The 20554-nt window shown below is 39.8% G+C and overlaps 1 protein-coding gene across 9 annotated transcripts in view; it reads right to left on the bottom strand.

Annotated features, from left to right (window-relative positions):
• Window positions 1-11446: 11446 nt before the first annotated feature.
• adgrg6 (adhesion G protein-coupled receptor G6) overlaps window positions 11447-20554 on the bottom strand; it is a 53430-nt gene continuing 44322 nt past the window's right edge. For 8 of the 9 annotated variants that reach the window (XM_070435870.1, XM_070435873.1, XM_023973924.2 and 5 more), the window contains 8 exons: window positions 20394-20500; window positions 20138-20265; window positions 19701-19969; window positions 19426-19528; window positions 18909-19192; window positions 18456-18557; window positions 17857-18012; window positions 11447-13872 (listed from right to left, as the gene is read on the bottom strand). In XM_070435870.1, the coding sequence (XP_070291971.1) occupies window positions 13691-13872; window positions 17857-18012; window positions 18456-18557; window positions 18909-19192; window positions 19426-19528; window positions 19701-19969; window positions 20138-20265; window positions 20394-20500 (1331 nt within the window). In that variant the 3' untranslated portion in view covers window positions 11447-13690. Of the gene's footprint in view, window positions 13873-17534; window positions 17573-17856; window positions 18013-18455; window positions 18558-18908; window positions 19193-19425; window positions 19529-19700; window positions 19970-20137; window positions 20266-20393; window positions 20501-20554 lie in introns of all 9 variants that reach the window. The other variant, XM_070435874.1, reaches the window with a different exon arrangement.

Genomic DNA, 20554 nt, shown 5'->3' with positions numbered 1-20554 from the left:
TGGCTTTCTGTTGCTGTAATGTCCTTGACTATGCTGCTCTATTATTGTTAACAGGGTTGTTTGCAAGGTTTTCCTTTAGATTACTGTGGCACGTCCAACCGTCCCATGGGGAAAATGTAAACGGACCAATTCTACACACACAACACAATATCATTTCAACTTGATATAGTAAAGCTGAAGCCTTTCAATTTTATCTGAACGCACCATGATAATTCATTTTCTTTTTAACAATTTTGTGGAAAAAATAGAAATTGCATGTAGAAAAATCCCACTTACCTCCAGATAGCCATCAGTTGGCTGTAAATCTAACAAATACAGAGGTGGAAGCAAATGTCTCCTGAAGACAGTTCGCACAGGGGCAAATGCTTATTTTATTTACTTTTTATACTTAAAAAAATACTTTTTTATGGGGTATATCAGCTTTAATAGTGCAGACAGATTGTAGATTCCATCAATGTAATTGTCTGCATCATTGAGTATATATATATACAGTACCAGTCAAAAGTTTAACTACTCATTCAAGAKTTTTTCTTAATTTTTACTATTTTCTACATTGTAGAATAATAGTGAAGACATCAAAACTATGAAATAACACATATGGAATCATGTATTAACCCAAATAAATATATTTTATATTTGAGATTATACAAAGTAGATACCCTTGGCCTTGATGACAGCAACTCTTGGCATTCTCTCAACCAGATTCATGAGGTAGTCACCTGGAATGCATTTCAATTAACATGTGTGCCTTCTTAAAAGTTAATTTGTGGAATTTCTTTCCTTTCTTATGAATTTGAGCCAATCAGTTGTGTTGTGACAAGGTAGAGGGGGTATACAGAAGACAGCCCTATTTGGTAAAAGACCAAGTCCATATTATGGCAAGAACAGCTCAAATAAGCAAAGAGAAATGACAGTCCATCATTACTTTAAGACATGAAGATCAGTCCACGTGGAACATTTCAAGAACTTTTTAAGGTTCTTCAAGTGCAGTCGCAAAAACCATCAAGCGCTATGATGAAACTGGCTCTCATGAGGACCGCCACAGGAATGGAAGACCCAGAGTTACCTCTGCTGCAGAGGATAAGTTCATTAGAGTTACCAGCCTCAGAAATTGCAGTCCAAATAAATGCTTCACAGAGTTCAAGTAACAGACACATCTCAACATCAACTGTTCAGAGGAGATTGTGTGAATCATGCCCTCATGGTCAAATCGCTGCAAAGAAACCACTACTAAAGGACACCAATAAGAAGAAGAGACTTGCTTGGACCAAGAGACACGAGCAATGGACATTAGACCAGTGGAAATCTGTCCTTTGGTCTAATGAGTCCAAATTTGAGATTTTTGGTTCCAACCTCCGTGTCTTTGTGAGACGAAGAGTATGTAAACAGATGACCTCCGCATGTGTGGTTCCCACTGTGAGCATGGAGGAGGAGGTGTGATGGTGTGGGGGTGCTTTGCTGGTGACACTATCATTGATTTATTTAGAATTCAAGGCACACTTAACCAGCATGTCTACCACAGCATTCTGCAGCGATACGCCATCCCATCTGGTTTGCGCTTAGTGGGACTGTTATTTGTTTTTCAACAGGACAGTGACCCAACACCTCCAGGTTGTGTAAGGGCTATTTGACCAAGAAAGAGCATGATGGAGTGCTGCATCAGATGACCTGGCCTTCACAATCACCTGTCCTCAACCCAATTGAGATGGTTTGGGGTGAGTTGGACCGCAGAGGGAAGAAAAATCAGCCAACAGCTGCTCAGCATATGTGGGATCTCCTTCAAGACTGTTGGAAAAGCATTCCAGGTGAAGCTGGTTGAGAGAATGCCAAGAGTGTGCAAAGCTGTCATCAAGGCAAATGGTGGCTACTTTGTTTAACATTTGTTTGGTTACTACATGATTCCATATGTGTTATTTCATAGTTTTGATGTTTTCATTAATATTCTACAATGTAGAAAATATTAAAAATAAAGAAAAACCCTTGAATGAGTAGGTGTGTCTAAACTATTGACTGGTACTATATACAGTATATATATATATATATACTGGTTCTCCTGCAGATTAGTAAGAATGTCTCAAACCATGTTCAAGAATATTTTTTTCTCCATTTATTCAGATTACAACCTGTCACTTTCGGTTATTTGATAAGGAAATCATCTCCATAATATTGCTGTTTTTAAACAAGCCTTAGAAAGTTGGTTGCAATTTCAGTTTAATCCACCAGAAAAGACAGAACAAATAATACAACAAATATTTTGGTTAAACTCAAACATACTAATTGATAATAAAAAAACAGGATTTTTGGAAAATGTTATGTTTGTTGGGTCATAAAAGGGTCTTCCAAATGGACAATGACCCCAAGCATACTTCCAAAGTTGTGGAAAWATGCCTTAAGGACAACAAAGTCAAGGTGTTGAAGTGGCCATCACAAAGCCCTGACCTCAATCCTTTAGAAAATTTGTGGGCAGAACTGAAAAGCATGTGCGAGCAAGGAGGCCTACAACCCTGACTCAGTTACACCAGCTCTGTCAGAAGGAATGGGCCAAAATTCACCAAACTTATTGTGGGAAGCTTGTGGGAGGCTACCCAAAACGTTTGACCCAAGTTAAACAATTTAAAGGCAATGCTACCAAATACTAATTGAGTGTATGTAAATTTCTGACCCACTGGGAATGTGATGAAAGAAATAAAAGCTGAAATAAATTATTCTCTCTACTATTATTCTGACATTTCACATTCTTAAAATAAAGTGGTGATCCTATCTGACCTAAGACAGGGAATTCTTACTTGGATTAAATGTCAGGAAGTTTGAAAAACTGAGTTTAAATGTATTTGGCTAAGGTGTATGTAAATTTCCGACTTCAACTGTATGTATACTGTGAATGTCCACATCACCGTCAGACCATTTTATTGGTAAACTACATGGTAAAGTCAAAGTTTCATGTTTTAATGATCCAATACGTAATATAGTACATTTATCATAGTTTGGTTGTAATCCTTAGAGGTTAGAAAACATATCTAGATCCTCTGAGGCTGTGGAGGGATCCAAATTGTAGATTTAAAAGAAAGCATGAATCATCAGAGTACAATGACATCTTTGTTTTTAAGCCGTTGATTTTTAATCCCTTGATATTATTGTTGGATCTGGTTTTAATGGCTAACATTTTGATGGCCATAATAAATAGATATGCCGATAGTGGACAACCTTGTTTTACTCCTCTTGACACTAAAATACTTACAGAGAAGTAGTAGCCATTATTTACTATTTTACACCTAGGGTTACTATAAAAATTAACTTTAGCCCATTTTATAAGTGATTCTTCAAAATTGATATATTCCAGGCATTTATATATACATTCCAAATTCCGTACTATATCAAAAGCCTTTTCAAAGTCAGCTATGAATACCAGGCCTGATTTCCCAGATTTTTCATAGTGTTCTATTGTTTCCAGTACTTGCCTTATATTTTCTCCAATGTATCGTTTATGTAAAAAACCTTTCTGATTAGGATGAATAATAGCCAACAATACCGTTTTAATTCTATGCGCTATGCATTTCGCTGGAATTTTTGCAAGACAACACTAAAGTGTAAGGGGCCTCCAATTTTTTACCTGGACCGGATCTTTATATTCATCACTTGGATCCTGTTTCAGTAATAATGAAATTAGACCTTCTTGTTGAGTATCTGATAATCTAAAAATGTTTGTAGGAGTGGTAAAACATGCTAATAACAGTCCTCTGAGTATATAAAAAAGGTTTGGAATACCTCCACTAGTATGCCATCCAACACTGAAGTTTTCCTGGACTTAAATGGTTTAATTGCATCAAGAAGTTCCTCCTCTGTAATTTGGCCTTCACATTAGTCTTTCTGTACAGCTGTTAATTTAACATTTTTAATATAAATAAATCCATGCAGTTATCTTTAGGTAGTGGAGATGGAGGAGACTGAAATGAAAACATGTGCTTAAAGTACTTTTCTTCCTCTTTAAAAAATATTGTTTGGTGAATCATGGGTGACTCTATCATTTGTCACAAGTTTCAGTAAATTATTTTTTGTAGCATTTTTGTTATTWTTWWTTTTTTTTTAATGTTGAGATTTTTCCTCATGTTCCATCCACTTCACTTTATTTTTTAAATAATATATTACACTTGATCTTTCTTGAATAAGTTCCTCCATTTMTTTTTGTTTTTCCTCTAACTTATCCTGTGCCTCTATGGCACAGTTTTTATTGCTATCTATCTGTACTATTAGTCCTTCCATTTCCTTTGTTAACATAGACTCTAAATTGCTTTTGTTTTAGAGATGAGTACTGAATTGTATGGCCTCTAAAGGCACATTTAAAAGTGTCCAGACATAGCGTTTTCCTTGATTGCCAAAAAGCACAATTTTAGTCTCATCTGACCAGAGTACTTTCTTCCATATGTTTGGGGAGTCTCCCACATGCCTTTTGGAGAACACCAAACGTGTTTGCTTATTTTTTTCTTTAAGCAATGGTTTTTTTCTGGCCACTCTGCCGAAAAGCCCAGCTCTGTGGAGTGATTAGCTTAAAGTGGTCCTATGGACAGATACTCCAATCTCCGCTGTAGAGCTTTGCAGCTCCTTCAGGGTTATCTTTGGTCTCTTTGTTGCCTCTCTAATTAATACCTTCCTTGCCTGGTCCGTGAGTTTTGGTGGGCGGTCCTCTCTTTTGTGGTGCCATATTCTTTCAATTTTTTTATAATGGATTTAATGGTGCTCTGTGGGATGTTCAAAGTTTCAGATATTTTTTTTATAACCAAACCCTGATCTGAGCTCCTTGATCTTCATGGTGCTGCTTGCTTGGTGGTGTTGCAGACTCTGGGGCCTTTCAGAACAGGTGTATATATACTGAGATCATGTGACAGATCATGTGACACTTAGATTGCACACAGGTGGACTTTATTTAACTAATTATGTGACTTCTGAAGGTAATTGGTTGAACCAGATCTTATTTAGTGAATACAAATGCACGCACCACATTTCCTTTTTTTAACAAGTCATTTTTCATTTCAATTCACCAATTTGGACTATTTTGAGCATGTACATTACATGAAGTTTTTATGTAATGCGGTCCGTTTATGTGAGGTCGCTTATTTTGTATTGTATTTGTCTATTTTGAGTAAATTACGTTTATTTACTCATATCTGCTGTCCTGCGCCTGACTCCTCTACACCAGCTACACACAGACTACATTACATATATCCACTAGTTCCAATATATCCATGACATTTATGATTTCCTTAAGTGCATGAGGGTGATAGTGTGATTTCCTTTACAGTTCATTGAGGTATTTAAAATCGTACTATAATCTCCACCATAATAATAGTGTCTGGTGTTGCTTGTAGGGTCGATCAATTATATTTTATAAAAAAAACGTTTTTTTTACCTCTTTTTCTCCCCAATTGTAGTTACAGTCTTGTCTCATCGCTGTAACTCCCGTACGGACTCGGGAGAGGCGAAGGTCAAGAGCCGTGCATCCTCCTAAACACAACCCAACCAAGCCGCACTGCTTGACACAATGCCCACTTAACCCGGGAGCCAGCTGCACCAATGTGTCGGAGGAAACACCATACACCTGGCAACCGTGTCAGCGTGCACTGCGCCTGGCCCTCCATAGTAGTCGCTAGTGCGCGATGGGACAAGGACATCCCTGCCGGCCAAACCCTCCCCAAACCCAGACGACGCTGAACCCGTCCGGCCGGCTGCGACAGAGCCTGGACTCGAACCCAGAATCTCTAGTGGCACAGACCACTGCGCCACTCGGGAGGCCCTTATATATTTTCAAAGAAGCTTGGATCATCATTGTTTGGACCGTATAGATTAATAAGACATATCTGTTTATAGTCCAATAACATACTTAATATCACCCATCTACCTTGCAGATCTTTTTGGACAATGTGCACATTTGGWTCAAAATTATGGTTAATTATTATCATCACCCCTTTTGAGTTTCTTTCCCCATGGGAGAAATATATTTGGCCCTTTTTCCACACAACTTCATCTAAAATTGTTTCATGAGCTTCCTGTAAACAATATATATTGTATTCTTTTAGCCAGGTAAATACTGATCGTCTTTTCTTATTTTCTGCTAAGCCATACAATTATAGCTGGCTATACTTWTTTCACCATTTACCACAATGAGATACAAGTTTCAAATCTATTTATCATAATATATGTTTGTAAACTTATGCTAGTAATTGAGTGTCCATATAGCTGTATCATGATATTTTGCATTGCTACTAAGTAAACGGTTGTCAGCCCAGTGACCGGCAGACCACCTCTGTCACTCCGGATTCCAAGGCCCCTGAGAGACCAGGACCCATCCACCCACAGAACAGAAGCAGATCAACTGCCAACGTATAGTTAGTAGTATATAATATATAGTTATCAAAACATAAATATATAAAAAATCTTGTGTATCTTAATTTCCACAATTCACAAATAATATGCGTAATAATGTAGGCAGTTCATGCGAAGGATTGTTACCTATAACCAGTACTGCCATTACAAAGATTACATTTTTGGAAAGAAATTATTAGTTTAGCAAACATTTATTGTGATTCGTCCTATATTGTCCCAAACATCATAATCCCATTGCAACATATGTGGGATACATACACACACACATACACACTCGACCCCTCTCCCCCACAAACAACCACAAGCTCAGATGTTCAACAGTTGTTCCATCCCCGAGCCCAACTCAAGAAAGGATTTGATGTATGAATGCAGTTGCAGCTGTTTGGGAAGGCATGCAAAATTGAGCAACAAAAAAAAGGGCAAAAATTGGGAAATTTGATTAACCAATGTCAAGTCCTAACTGATGGAGATCAGGTACACCCCCTTCCCCTGAAACACACACAAGCTGGTCCCCCGTTGTGACCATTTTCCCAAGCATCCCTGTGCAGTCAGACCTTTGATCATTCCGTGCCACCAGCGCCACAGTAGTTAGCCCCCTCTCTGATTGTCAAAGTGTGACCCCCATGTGTTACTGCAGCTAGTGTTGCYAGCACTGCCACTAACTGGGTGGGGGGACCCCTCCGGCTAGGTGCAAGGTCGTCAAGGTTCTCATTAGCAGCTCTGAGAAATTCCCTGTATATTATACTCACCCATTCGGGGGCTTTGGCTTTGAAGGACCAACCCTGCCAGGCAGGCTCAGAATCTTGAGGGGGCATATGTTTTACAGATGGGTCTTGAGGGTCAGATCTAGTGTGCCCAGGGAACTAGGTGAGGCTAAGGCCATGTCCTCTCCAAACAGTTATGATATTTATAGTTAAATAGCATAAGAATGTTATAACTGGTAAATACAATTGTATTAACCCAGGTGAGTTGCACATGTGACCTGCAGATCAGTCTAACCACTTACGTTGCCTGTCTAGCCAGACAGAGTTTCTAAATGGCCCAATCGTCTGGTTGTGTAATTACCCTTCCATTGCTCTGAAGAGCTCCTTTCTTCCAGGGTGTTTTCTGACTACTGATACTTTGTTGACTCTGACTGCACCTACCACGTAAGCTACATGTCTTGGGAAGAACAGACAACAGACACGGTCATACATCCACCCTGCCACTGGAAGATGTGTGGGAATTAATTCATTCCAGATAATTGTTGTGAGTGTACCCTGTCTCCACATCATTGTGAGTCTCCTGTAGGAGAGGAGGAGAGGGGACGCAGGGTTGCTGCAGGCCGATAAAAGTGTCTGTGCCAAGGAGCCCTGGCATCAAACAGGAGCATGATTATGGTCGAGATTAATGGGGAAGGCTGAATGTTTCCACAGCTCTAGGTAGCTATTTTAAAACCCAATAATGTTGACTCTGCCTTTTGTTTTTGTTGTTGTTTGTTCTCCATGTGCCATCCTCCAGTCTGAGGTAGTCTGAAAGCAGTCTGGTCAACAGGTAGAGAGAGATAACTGGAGAGAAATAGGCCCTGCATACTCATCTACATGTATGAAAGTTTAGTTGTGTATGTTACTAATATCTATACCTTAATTTAGAATGTTTAGTATCTGACTGCTGCTATGGCTTCCCCCCTTATCATTGTGTGGCTGCCAGTGCCTCCCTCCCTCTCTTCCTCCATTTCCAGCGTCCCCAGGAACGTGTTTGGTTTACCTCACAGGAAGGTTTCTACAGGAAACCTCTGGGAGGAATGTGTGGGGTTTTCATTTACCCAGAGAGGGAGAAGAACAAATACTCTCTCTGCCTCTACCTTCTCCTCAGTGGTGAAGTGAACAGCCCACAGACTTCCCCATCAGGCCTACATAGGGCCCTGTAAAGACTGTCACTGAGCTTGTAAACGTTAAACATGCACTCTTACAAAATAAATTGCTGTCTAGAACCTAAAAGCGTTCTTCGGGGTCCCTATAGGAGAACCCTTTGAAGAACCATTTTTGGTTACAAGTAGAACCCTTTCCACAAAGGGTTCTTACCTGTAACCAAAAACRGTTCTACCTGTGACTAAAAAGGGCTCTCTTATGGGGACAGCCAAATAACCATTTTGAAGTCCCTTTTACTGTATCTAAGAGTGTGGCTTGTCAATTCAATCTAACAAGGGAAGGGAAACCTCACATTCATGGAATAATGTCAGGAGAATGTATATCATGGAGTAGGAGCGAGAGGGATGCGTTTTGAAATCCGTGTAGATCTCATCTCTACATATATGATGATTTACTTTAGATCAAATTCTTTAGAGCACCGAGTTCATTCATACAATATCTCCAGAGAAAGTGTGCATATTTCTTCACAACACACATCACGATAGCACCAGATGCTGAGTAATCTTTCCCGGATGATAAAAAAATATTTATCTGTTTTGCTTATTGAAACTTCATATTTGACATTTTTGTGCTCAGAAGAAGTCATATATCATCAGATCAACCGTTAATTCCATGCCAGATCATTCCAAAAGCAGTGTCAATGGATAGTTGAGTGAATCTGTTCTTAATTTTTCACGATAGATTCCATTGGGAACTCAAACCGAACAAACAAATAACAACATGATAGTGAATAACAGTACACTGGTATTTTCAACTGCAGCAATGCCCATCGAGCAAACCCTGTTTAAGATTCTGCTTGTGCCACAATATTTGATTATGTCTAAATTCTAAGAAAACTAAATGAATGTAGCCACTACAGGTTATGAGCAGGTTCAATATCTCTCCAGAAGTTGACTTTTTCTGCTCCACCTGTTGTTATGCAAGGATCTGAGCCATGTTATCGAGAACAAGTCCGTTTACATCCTGAGAGGTTATTACTGGTGTCATGTTACCTTACCTGACCCGTTACCCCGTACCAGACAGACACACATCTGCTGAGAGCAGACCTGACGCATCAACCGCCATTCAACACATGACACCGACAACATCAGTTAGCATGAATTGGGGAAGATAATTTTCACCATAAAAACGCACCTTTATAATAAAAGCATTACATGCATAATTGCATTTGCGGTCACTTTCGATAATGGTGTATTCCGCTAATGGAACATGCTAGTGGTTGTATTAACTTGGGATCTATCGCATCCCACAACTGTCCCAGACTATGTTTGGAATATTTATTTCTTGCACAGAATAGAATAGATAGACTTTAGTACTATGCAAGAATGTAGATTGACAGAGGCTAGTGCTTTTGCTGTTTGTTAGGCCTACTCATCTTGTTGGCTGACAAAAAGTAAATGTGGAACGTTCTCCCAGTATCTTCAATATGCACCTTGGAATTCGATGAGGATGTGCGCAGTTGTGTCCCTGGATGTGTCKGTCTTAACTTGTAGCTTGTGAGAAAGACCCGAYCACGTGACGGAGAGCCATGTGAGTGAGAGACGCTTCGGGTTTCGCAGTGCCTCAGGGACAGGACACAACGCAGCACTCCAGGCCGCAAAGGCAAKGATTTTTTTAGGGTGCATTACGGATGCCGTCGTGAATTGAGGCATTATCAAGTGCTTGTCAAATTGTGAATGAGAGACTATTGTGTGCCGGCGCAAAAACCTAAGCAGAGCTCATGCCGTTCAAGCAACTATTTTAAAATCATCATTACGAGTCTCATCATACAGCCTTACAATGTATTAAAAATGTAAACATATAGCCCAACGTTTGTAGAACAACTAAATGAAGCATATAGGAATACCTAYTTCGTTGCTAACCGCTCAACACAGAATAGTGTGCGCACTCCCTCAAATCATTTGGAGAAAATATGTATATTTTATTCAACTTTGTTCAATTGTATTCTTCATACTATAAAATAATATWAAATAATGCCACGGAATTATAAGAACATTTTGTCTACTAAATGAACTAGTGTAGCCCACAGCCATAACCACATCAGGACCTAACATAAGGACAACACAGAGTATGCTATTATTTTCTTCTGAAATAGAAAACATTTGCTTCATATCATTCTTCTTTAGGCCTGTCTAAAATAAATAAAGAATTTATTGTGAATGTGTAGGCCATATTACATGGACGTATTATACTTTTTAAAATGGCTTGTAGGCTATGTGTGGAAGCCTGGAGATGCTCAATGTGTTTATGTTCATTAACGAAATTTCGTGACCGCCACATCTATGCATTTGATGATGGTAGTAATATCCTATTCTGTGAAGTACGTCTCTACACAAAAGTCTGAGGGACAACAAGCGTCAAGGATGCCGGAGGGTGGAAACGTTGTTATAAATAAAATCTCCTGGGAGCATGAGCAGCAGTGTGCAGCGTTTTCCTTCATGTTGTCCATGAGTTGTGGAAAGCACCTGGATGAGCGTATGTTCTCCAGCTTTTGTACAAGCATCAATACCACATGTCCTGTAAATAGGATAGTATAAAATATATATTTAGGATAACTTCTGCTTTCTTATATAAGATTTGTAAATGCTATAGTGTGTAAATGCTATGGTTTGTTAATCTGATGTAATACAATACAGAGGTATCTACATTTGTGAGAGGCAGACGTAGCAAGAATGGTGGGAAGCCTGAACTCTTCTGGTCAAAATTGTCAGGTCAGTTATGATTACAGTGAAGTTTGTCAACAATAGAAATGTGAATGTTGGCAGGGATGAGGCATCACATCTCTCTAAGACTGGACCACCGTGGCTTCCCAGATTATGTGGCATTAAAACACAGTTCCAGAAGTCAAGAAGGGGAAACCATATCATTTCAATGTTTGAGTGTGAAAAATGTTTTGAAACATTATGTTTCCCTCTTTGACTTCTGGCAGCAAGCATGACTAGAATATCAACCTCTTCCCAGCACATATGCACCAAACCACATATTGGATATTGAGTAAACCACATTGTGAAGACTTGGCAACTGTGCAGAGAAGAACAGTCAGTAAGTGTAAATTGAGAATGAATTAAAAAGTCGTAACTGTTATGTCTTACAGCAAATTCATCTGGTATATAGAACTTGACATGACAAATATTAGGGTTATGATTAATAGAAYTAGCTACTTTTCATTCCCTTTATTGGAGAGACACAACTCGTCAATGCTGTCGAGACAGATTCATGAAAATATATTATTGTCAGGAGTTGTGGAAAGAAAACCAACAACAGGGTCTGGAAAATGTTTTGGAACACAGCCCGATCAGCCATATTCATCAGACTGATACATCTAAGGTACAGTGTTGGTTTGGATGTAGCCATAGTGATTTTCTATTTCTGTATCCCTATTAAATTAATAGAGACATGTACAAATGAATCAGAAACAAATCATGTCTGGATTCCCTCTGCATTGATAGAACTAGATAAGATATAACCTAGAGGATCATTTGGAATATTTTATGCAAATATCTATAAAGATGATGGCAGCGCAGTCATGATCTAATTCATAGTAAAGCTGAGAACTCCATCGCATTAGTTCAAACCACTTTATACTCCCTCCCCACACATTCTTGAATTGAAGACCCCAAATATGCTCAACACGAGATAACTTTTCCAAGCAATGTTTATCAATGTCTATCATAACAAATTCAGCCCGAGGGAATTTGTTAGCGATGTTTCAATTATTTTCTTGATGCTGGAAAATAACAATTGAGAGCTCTGACTGCTTCCAAAATATAACTGTCCCTGTTTGCCTGCCCAGGTCAAGATCAATGCTTTGTTTTGCCGCTAAGCTGCATCTCTCCAAATCGATCTATCTATCCAAGGGCATAGTCCTGATCCACTGGCATTGGGGATTCAAGATGAACAACAAATGTAAAAATCTCTATAGAAATAAATATAAAGATACAGTAAAACAACAAGATTGTTCCATCGCTTCACAAACACAAAACAATAGCTCACACAGTAACATTTAACACAATGCAATATATTCAGTTCCCCTATTGGTGGGAAAAGAAGACGAAGTGAAGTAAAGCAACAATGAGGAGAAGATTAACATTTAGCTGCTTACAAATGTTGGCATTAACTTGGATGAACAAATAATGTCAGTGTTTGTAGTCCCTTTTCAATCAGTACTGTACTATACGTTGTGCTGTGAATTGCTCTATTGTGAAATGATTCAATGTGGAATGTTTATGAAACTATGAGCTGGATCCAATCCGTATTGCAGAAGATAAACGTTATAGCGCAAGTAAAATGTAAAGGAAATTTCCGATTGTGCCAACATATGCTGTGTTTACCATGAACGCCGTCTCCGTGAATGCCGAAACATTGCCTTGAAATTTCATTCGAGCTATAGCACAGATCTTCCGCGATACGGATTGAATCTAGGCCTACCTTACCATATCCAGGTTTAATGGCTGGGGTTTGGTAACCTCTATCCGTAGAACAGTCAGAGAAATTACACTCGACACAGAGACCACCCACAGAGATTGTCCTAAATCAAAGTTACCAAAATGAAGTAGAAATTAATGGACCAATTCTATACATTCCTTTCTGCATTTGTTATTCAGTAGTAGAGCATCTGAAGCTTAATGTTTAAAAAATATACATGACAAATCATTTCATCATAGTGTTGATGATGTTGATAGGCTGACCAAGATAAAGTTAGCACTTTATGCAAAACATCCTCATGTAAGGCACTGTAAAGGAGCATAATATTGCTTTCCAGCAAAAAAGCACACACAAGATTCACAAATAGACGACTACAAATTAGAACTACACCTAAACCTGTTCCATTTTCAACACACATTGACAATGCTACAGCTTTTAAAAACTCCATCATGTTAGTCTTTGGGTTTGAAATATAGGGCTATGCCTGAACATTTAGTCCAGATCTGATGTTTTTCCTTCATTGCTGCCCATACTGGAGTTCTACAGACTGCATAATGAGAACGGAACAGCTAAAATTGAGGATATTTCTGTACAGGAAAGGTGACCCTGCTGAGAACCCTAGGCATGTGCAACACCAACTGAGAAGCAACTATACGGGGGCATATTAGATATACCATCAATATTTACACAACACATAGCCAGTTGAAGATTAGCATCACAGTATGTACATTGCAAACTCCATTCTCTGCTTCTCCCGTTTCTTTTCTATAGAACTATACATTTCCCCATTTCTCTTTTCAGTACTGACTGGAGCAGCTGATTGAGTCAAATATTATACAGTATACACATATTCATACTACTAGCTACCGTCCTGCTGCTCTGGAGGCTATAACCCTGGGGTGACATTGTGGACTGGGGAGATCACCAAGGGTTAGGGGCTAGCAGCAACAGGAGGAGGAAGAGAAGTGCTGGGTTGGCTAGAACTTGGTGCTGTGGCTGAAGCTGTCCGACATGATAATGTTCTTGTAGAAGTTGTCGGAGCGCACCGAGCAGTAACCTTTGACCTTGTCAATGACCTGGTGCACGGGGATGATGGAGGAGGAGGCCTCACCCTCTGAGGAGACAGTTTTAGCATTGGTCTGGTTGGAGAAACCTTTACCTGTTCAATATTAAGGAGAGACAAGGTCATGGTTCAGAAAGAACACAATGATCTTGTGCAGTGCACATTTTTGTTTTTTTCTTAAACTCACAATGACACAAAACTAATGGCTCCAGATAATTGAAAAATAAGCTAAGTAAAAAACACAACACTAAGCACATACACAAAGTAGATATAAATATATATATGATTGTGTATATATGATTGTAGGTTGAATATATGGCACTCATTTTAAACAATTCTAATGCATAGGCTTTGCCAAGATGATTTGCCTGTGTTTTCTGTGTAAAAACAGCTTGTTTCTTAATCTTGAAAAATGTTTGAGGTTTAGGTTTATGTCTAGTTACTGTTTAAATTGAGTCCCAATATTTTCTGAGCAACAGTTCACATGCATCTGTGCATTCTTGTGGAAATCATTCCTATACACGCATGCACATTCAAACAACCTTCAAATTCTACCACAACGGACAACTATGCATAACTCTGTGGATCTTGCCAAAATGTTTGAACCGTTTTCATCTGTTTTTGTCTTATTCTTGTTTTGTTTGCCAAGTGATAAAATATTTTGGTTGGTCTTTTCCATTTGATAATGTCAAGGCAAAAACATCCATCAAAACTCAATTATTTGAGTGGGTCAACTCAGGAATAACACAGGCTTTGCAATGCACAGACTTTGGCATCTTCAGTGACAGAACTTCTGGCTGCCTCCTCACCCGACTCTCAACTCACCATGTATGGGGAAAAGCGTGACTAACAATTTTGACTTATGGAGAGTAGAAACATACAGTACATTCGGAAAGTATTCAGACCCTTTGACTTTTTCCACATTTGTTACCTTTACAGCCTTATTCTAAAATTGATTAAATCGTTTCCCCCCCTCATTAATCTACACAAAATACCAGGTTTTTAGATTTTTAGCAAATGTATAAAATAAACTGAAATATCACATTAGCATAAGTATTCAGCCCCTTTCCTCAGTACTTTGTTGAAGCATCTTTGGCAGTGATTACAGCCTCAAGTCTTCTTGGGTATGACGCTACAAGCTTGGCACACCTCTATTTCGGGAGTTTCTCCCATTCTTCTCTGCAGATCCTCTCAAGCTCTGTCAGGTTGGATGGGGAGCGTGGCTACACAGCTTTTTTCAGGTCTCTCCAGAGATGTTCGATCGGGTTCAAGTCCGGGCTCTGACTGGGCCACTCAAGGACATTCAGAGACTTGTCCCGAAGAAACTCCTGCGTTGTCTTGGTTGTGTGCTTAGGGTCGTTGTCCTGTTGGAATGTGAACCTTCATCCCAGTCTGAGATACTGAGTGCTCTGGAGCAGGTTTTCATCAAGGATCTCTCTGTACTTTGCTCCGTCCATCTTTCCCTCGATCCTGACTAGTTCCCAGTCCATGCCGCTGAAAAACATCCCCACAGCATGCTGCTGCTACCACCATGATTCACTGTAGGGATGATGCCAGGTTTCCTCCAGACGTGTGGAAAAGGGGAAGGGGTCTTAATACTTTCTGAATGCACTGTACGACTATATATGTCTGCTTTCAGTTCGAGAGACAAACAGCTATAATCACTATCACATATTATTGGCATTCAGGCCAAAGTGTTCAATATTGGTTTCAGAGAATCTTGTTTCTTATGGTCTGAGAGTTCTTACGTGTCTTTTGGAAAAATCCAAGCGGGCAGTCATGTGCCTTTTACTGGAGTAGTGGCTTCTGTCTGGCCACTCTACCATAAAGGCCTGATTGGTGGAGTGCTGCAGAGATGGTTGTCCTTCTGGGAAACACTCCCATCTCCACAGAGGAACTCTGGAGCTCTGTCAGAGTGGCCATCAGGTTCTTGGTCACCTCCCTGACCAAGGCCCTTCTCCCCCGATTGCTCAGTTTGGCCGGGCGGCCAGCTCTAGGAAGTCTTGCTGGTTCCAAACTTCTTCCATTTAAGAATGATGGAGGCCACTGCGTTCTTGGGTACCTTCAATTATGCAGAAATGTTTTGCTACCCTTCCCCAGATCTGTGCCTCGACACAATCCTGTCTCTGAGCTCTACGGACAATTCCTTCGACCTCATGGCTTGGGTTTAGCTCTGACATGCACTGTCAACTGTGGGACCTTATATAGACAGGTGTGAGCCTTTCCAAATCATGTCCAATCAATTAAATTTACCACAGGTAGACTCCAATCAAGTTGTAGAACGATCAATGGAAACAGGATGCACCTGAACTCAATTTCGAGTCTCGTAATAAAGGGTCTGAATACTTATGTAAGTAAGGTATTTCTGTTTTTAATAGATTTGCAAAAATTACTTTTTTTTCCTTTCGCTTTGTCATTATGGGGTATTGTGTGTAGATTAATGGGGACATTTTTTTATTTAATACATTTTAGAATAAGGCTGTAACATAACAGCCTTATTGACGTTGTCAGACTAAATTAGTTCATTAGCTGGGGGATGCCATTAATCGTTGGATCAGTCCAATATGAGAACATCATATGACAATTACAGATTGTCTCACTAAGGCACACATCTGGAAGAAATAGGAGAACACACTGCACGCCTAACATGAATGCTCATTGATTTTCTCTTGAAGCCGTGGCCTACCTCAGCGAGGCAAATAATAGTGAGAGAATCTACGCATGTGGATGCTAACAAATTATCTTTTACATTATCTGAGATCTCTTTGAAATGAAGACCCTAATGATAAGAACATGTTGTAACATGTTGTTGCATGTCTTGATGTCTATACTGTACCTTCATCATTTCCATATGTACTATAATAGTGACGGTCCCTCACTGGATATTCTATAGTCCCTGAGTACATTGGGTCACAACAAAAATCCTCAGGTAGCCAAGGTACTTCACAAGGTCTGTGTATAAGCAGGTAATAACGCACAAACATCATGCTTGAATTGTGCATTTGGTTGTACAGTGCGTGACGGTGATCTTCATTCCATTCCGTGGGTCAGGGATGCACACACACACACACACACACACACACACACACACACACACACACACACACGTCTACAATTTCCCATGTGACAGTGGAATGCTACAAATGCAAGCTGTGTGTTTACTGTGGTATCATTGCTCTAGCAGAAAACAGAGGGATCCTAGGGTGAGCAGAATTAGTGTGGTATGAGTGAGATACATCCAGAACCGCTGAGAAGGCAAAGGAGCTCACCTGCCAAACTCTCTCATTGGTCAAATCAGTCAAATGTAACTACATCTGTATTTATACAGAACCAAATTAAACATCAATGTTGTTATAGCATGTTATGTCTGATTAAAATCTTGAGATGTTTTACAATGACTAGAGAGAACAATGGCAGAATAGAGCTCCTGGTGTTACAGAGTCTTCATGTCACCATTCAATCTGGATTCAATCTAACTATCAAAGGTAGCATTTTGCATCGAAACCAAATGCMCACATGCCAATTTTTATCCTCAACATGTTGTGTTAAATCCAAGATGTCACACAATATTTATATTTCAAACTATTAAATGCTGCATTGTTCTGTTAGACACACCAGTGTTAAGGATAAGTGCAACCAACAGCTGTTAGGTTGAATCCAGGCCTTCATGTTCTAAAGGTGAAAGGCCATTAACACAACATTACATCACACTGTAAGAAAGCATGGGGTCAGGCTGGCTTTGATGCAGTTCAGTTTACCTCAGGAAGTTCTCCTTCGTGCTATTGGTGGGCTACATCTACACACCACAAACATAAATACATACAGGAGATCAGCCACTATGTAGCCCAGGAATTACATATTGTAAACAGAAAAGCAAGAAAATAAATGTTTCACACAGTCCAGCTAATACAAATAGAGGAAAAAGGAAAAGTGTCCAGAGTTAAGTAAAGTATCCATCTTTTCATAACTACAAAATGTAAACTTTTGTATAAATTAAATGTGAGTCAATGAAAAAGACCAACTGAAAGTAGACAAACGGCTGTGTGTGACTCAATATTAGACCCTCCCATAGTGTCTTACCTGCATTCCTGCTGCGCTTTGCAAAGGGGTTTAGAGTTGCTTTGGCCTTGGAAGTCCAGTTTGCTGTACTGGAGCCAAAAGAGCTGGAGGACAGGGACTTCCTCACGGTGTCTGAGCTGGCCTTTTTGGTGTTGTTAGTGGCTGTCTTGCTCCAGTCTGCCATTCAACAAGACACATTTCACAAATGCTTATTTGGGAAAAAAATCATATAAAGAGTGAAGTTACTTTTTATTAGGGCAGGGTTTTATGGAGTTTCTGTGTATTTGATTGCCTATAAATCTAAGACTTCTCAGGTTTTATAACCACTGTTCTTTGTTACTTTGGAAATCTGGAGTCTAACTAGCTGCACAGGACTTTCACAGGACTTTCATTTCAATAGGAATTCTATTAACATTGGACAATATTAAATCAAATATTATTATCTTATCATCTTTATCACATCTGACTTTTATTAGCAATATACAAGTACAGTAATTTCCCTCCTCTCATCTAAAGCCTGATATGATGGTAGTATGATAACAGTTCTGAATATCAGGCCAGATATTTTTCCTGAGAGTAAGAAGAGTCTATTTCTTGTCTGTTTCCTGTCAGATCTTTACCTGAGTTGTCTGACAGGCGGAATCTGCCAAAACACAAGTATCTCCTCCACTGTTTCTGGACATTCTCCTTCAGTGCACAGTGGAATATGAAGATGAATAAACCTGTTGGTCAGAGAAGGACAATAAAGGAAAAAGCTGTTAAATAACAACGAAGATGACAGAGATGACAAACAAAAGAGAGTTTGGGTTGGTTCGGCTTTCAGATGTTGTACTAAGGATGTTGTACTAAGGAGCCCTCTGGTGGAACAAATAGTACATGACATGACAGTGAAGAAACTACTTATAATTCTTAACATATAATACAATACAGACCTGCTTTGTAAAATATTTATTAAAAAAATACACACACAAAAATAAACCTTTGATCCAAACATTCACATATCCTTAATTAGTAACCAACACTACTGTGTATTATCTTTAGGGTGCACAGCGCACCATAGGGAGGCCCTGTACCCTGCAGTGAGTTGAAGATGGAGAAGAGGTACATGAAGGCCAGGTTGACGGGTCCCCAGGCGAAGAAGGCGAAACCCCAGGTCATGCCCAGGAGGAAGGTGAGACTGATGACGCTCCTCAGGTTCCTCAGCATCTCCTCACGCAGCGTGTGGTTGCTACGTTTCCCGTTACGACCGCAGATCTGGATCATAACCACGATGAACATGGCCACGTTCAGGAGGAAGAGGACAGAGAAGTAGCCCACACACGTCACATAGAACACCACCTGGCTCCGGATCCAACAGCTGGAAGGAGGGGAGGGGAGGGGGGGGATTAGTAATATTGGATGCAATACGTTAACTGAAATGTTGTAGCTGGAAGGCTGGATCTATATAACATACTGTATACATACATTAGTCCTGGTCCTATGACTGCCATATGGGAAAACATTCACTTGGATTACTCAACTCTAAGACTCCATCTACATACCTTATGTTATGTTTTCTATCCTATCTCTTGAACTTGATGCAGGACTTACAATTCAGAAGAKCCTTGTCCAGTCTCCCCCTTTCCATACTGTATTTTCCCATAGGAGTTTTTGTCAAAAGCTACCACTATGGCCACTATCGCAGCAGGCAGACCTGGAAGTGAGACATGGTAATAACAATTCAGGTACACCACGATCCAAACAAATTTGAAAATGCAGTGTATAGCGTAAATATTTCATGCTACCATGCATTTCAATAGGAAGTAAGAATGACACATACAGCATACTGTATAACAATTAGTTAATCCAACTTTAGTGACACTTACCCCAGCCGACGATGCAGAACTTGAGGATGTACCTCCGGATGTAGGTGTTGAAGACTTTGACCAGGGCGATGTACATGTGGATGGACTCGAGGCCCATCCAGGTGAAGGATGTGAGCAGGAAGAAGTGGAGGAAGACGGCCACGGCTACACACAGGCCCTCCACATCGAAGGAAGCCAGCCAGCCATCCAATAGGAACACCATGTTGAGGAACAGCAGCGACGTGCTCAGGTTCATCAGGATCTTAGAGGGGTAGTCACGACGTAACTTCCTGTACAAGACATACACTGAATAACACTGTGACGACTACAGTTCTGGTTGTCTTTCTTATGATATCAAGGCCAATGACTAGGACMAAGAGTCCAGGTGACATAGATTCAGAAGACTAGTTATAGGAGTATTTCCTAGTCACATGTAATATGGATGGAAACACACTCACTCAAAGGCAATATAAGTCAGAAGCGTTGCAGCAGAAAAGATGGCCGATATGCCACATCCGATGTAGGTGATGAAAGTGAGAATCTTGGTGTTTTTCTCATCAATCTGTACAGCGGATCCAGAGATATCCTTCACAGAGAAGACAAAAAATATTAGACACACTAGCCCATTTTATAGAAGGAAACACTACTGTTTTAAATTATTCAGAGGTACATTTACATGAGGGAAGAGCCTCTAAACAGGTCATTTAGTCTTACCATTAGGATGCCAAAGTGTGTGAGATGATCACAGAGGCAGATAGTCTTGTTTCTATTGGACATGGGACTAACCCTGCAGCCTTTACTGTTCCAGCCACCTGTACCATCTTGTGGAAACAAAGATACAGTATATTCTATAATTGTATTTGGAGACATATCTT

Source organism: Salvelinus sp. IW2-2015, linkage group LG28 (genome assembly GCF_002910315.2).
Source record: "Salvelinus sp. IW2-2015 linkage group LG28, ASM291031v2, whole genome shotgun sequence".
Taxonomy (NCBI): domain Eukaryota; kingdom Metazoa; phylum Chordata; class Actinopteri; order Salmoniformes; family Salmonidae; genus Salvelinus; species Salvelinus sp. IW2-2015.
The sequence above is the reverse complement of the archived record's forward strand: the minus strand, read 5'-3'. Positions and strand labels throughout refer to the sequence as shown.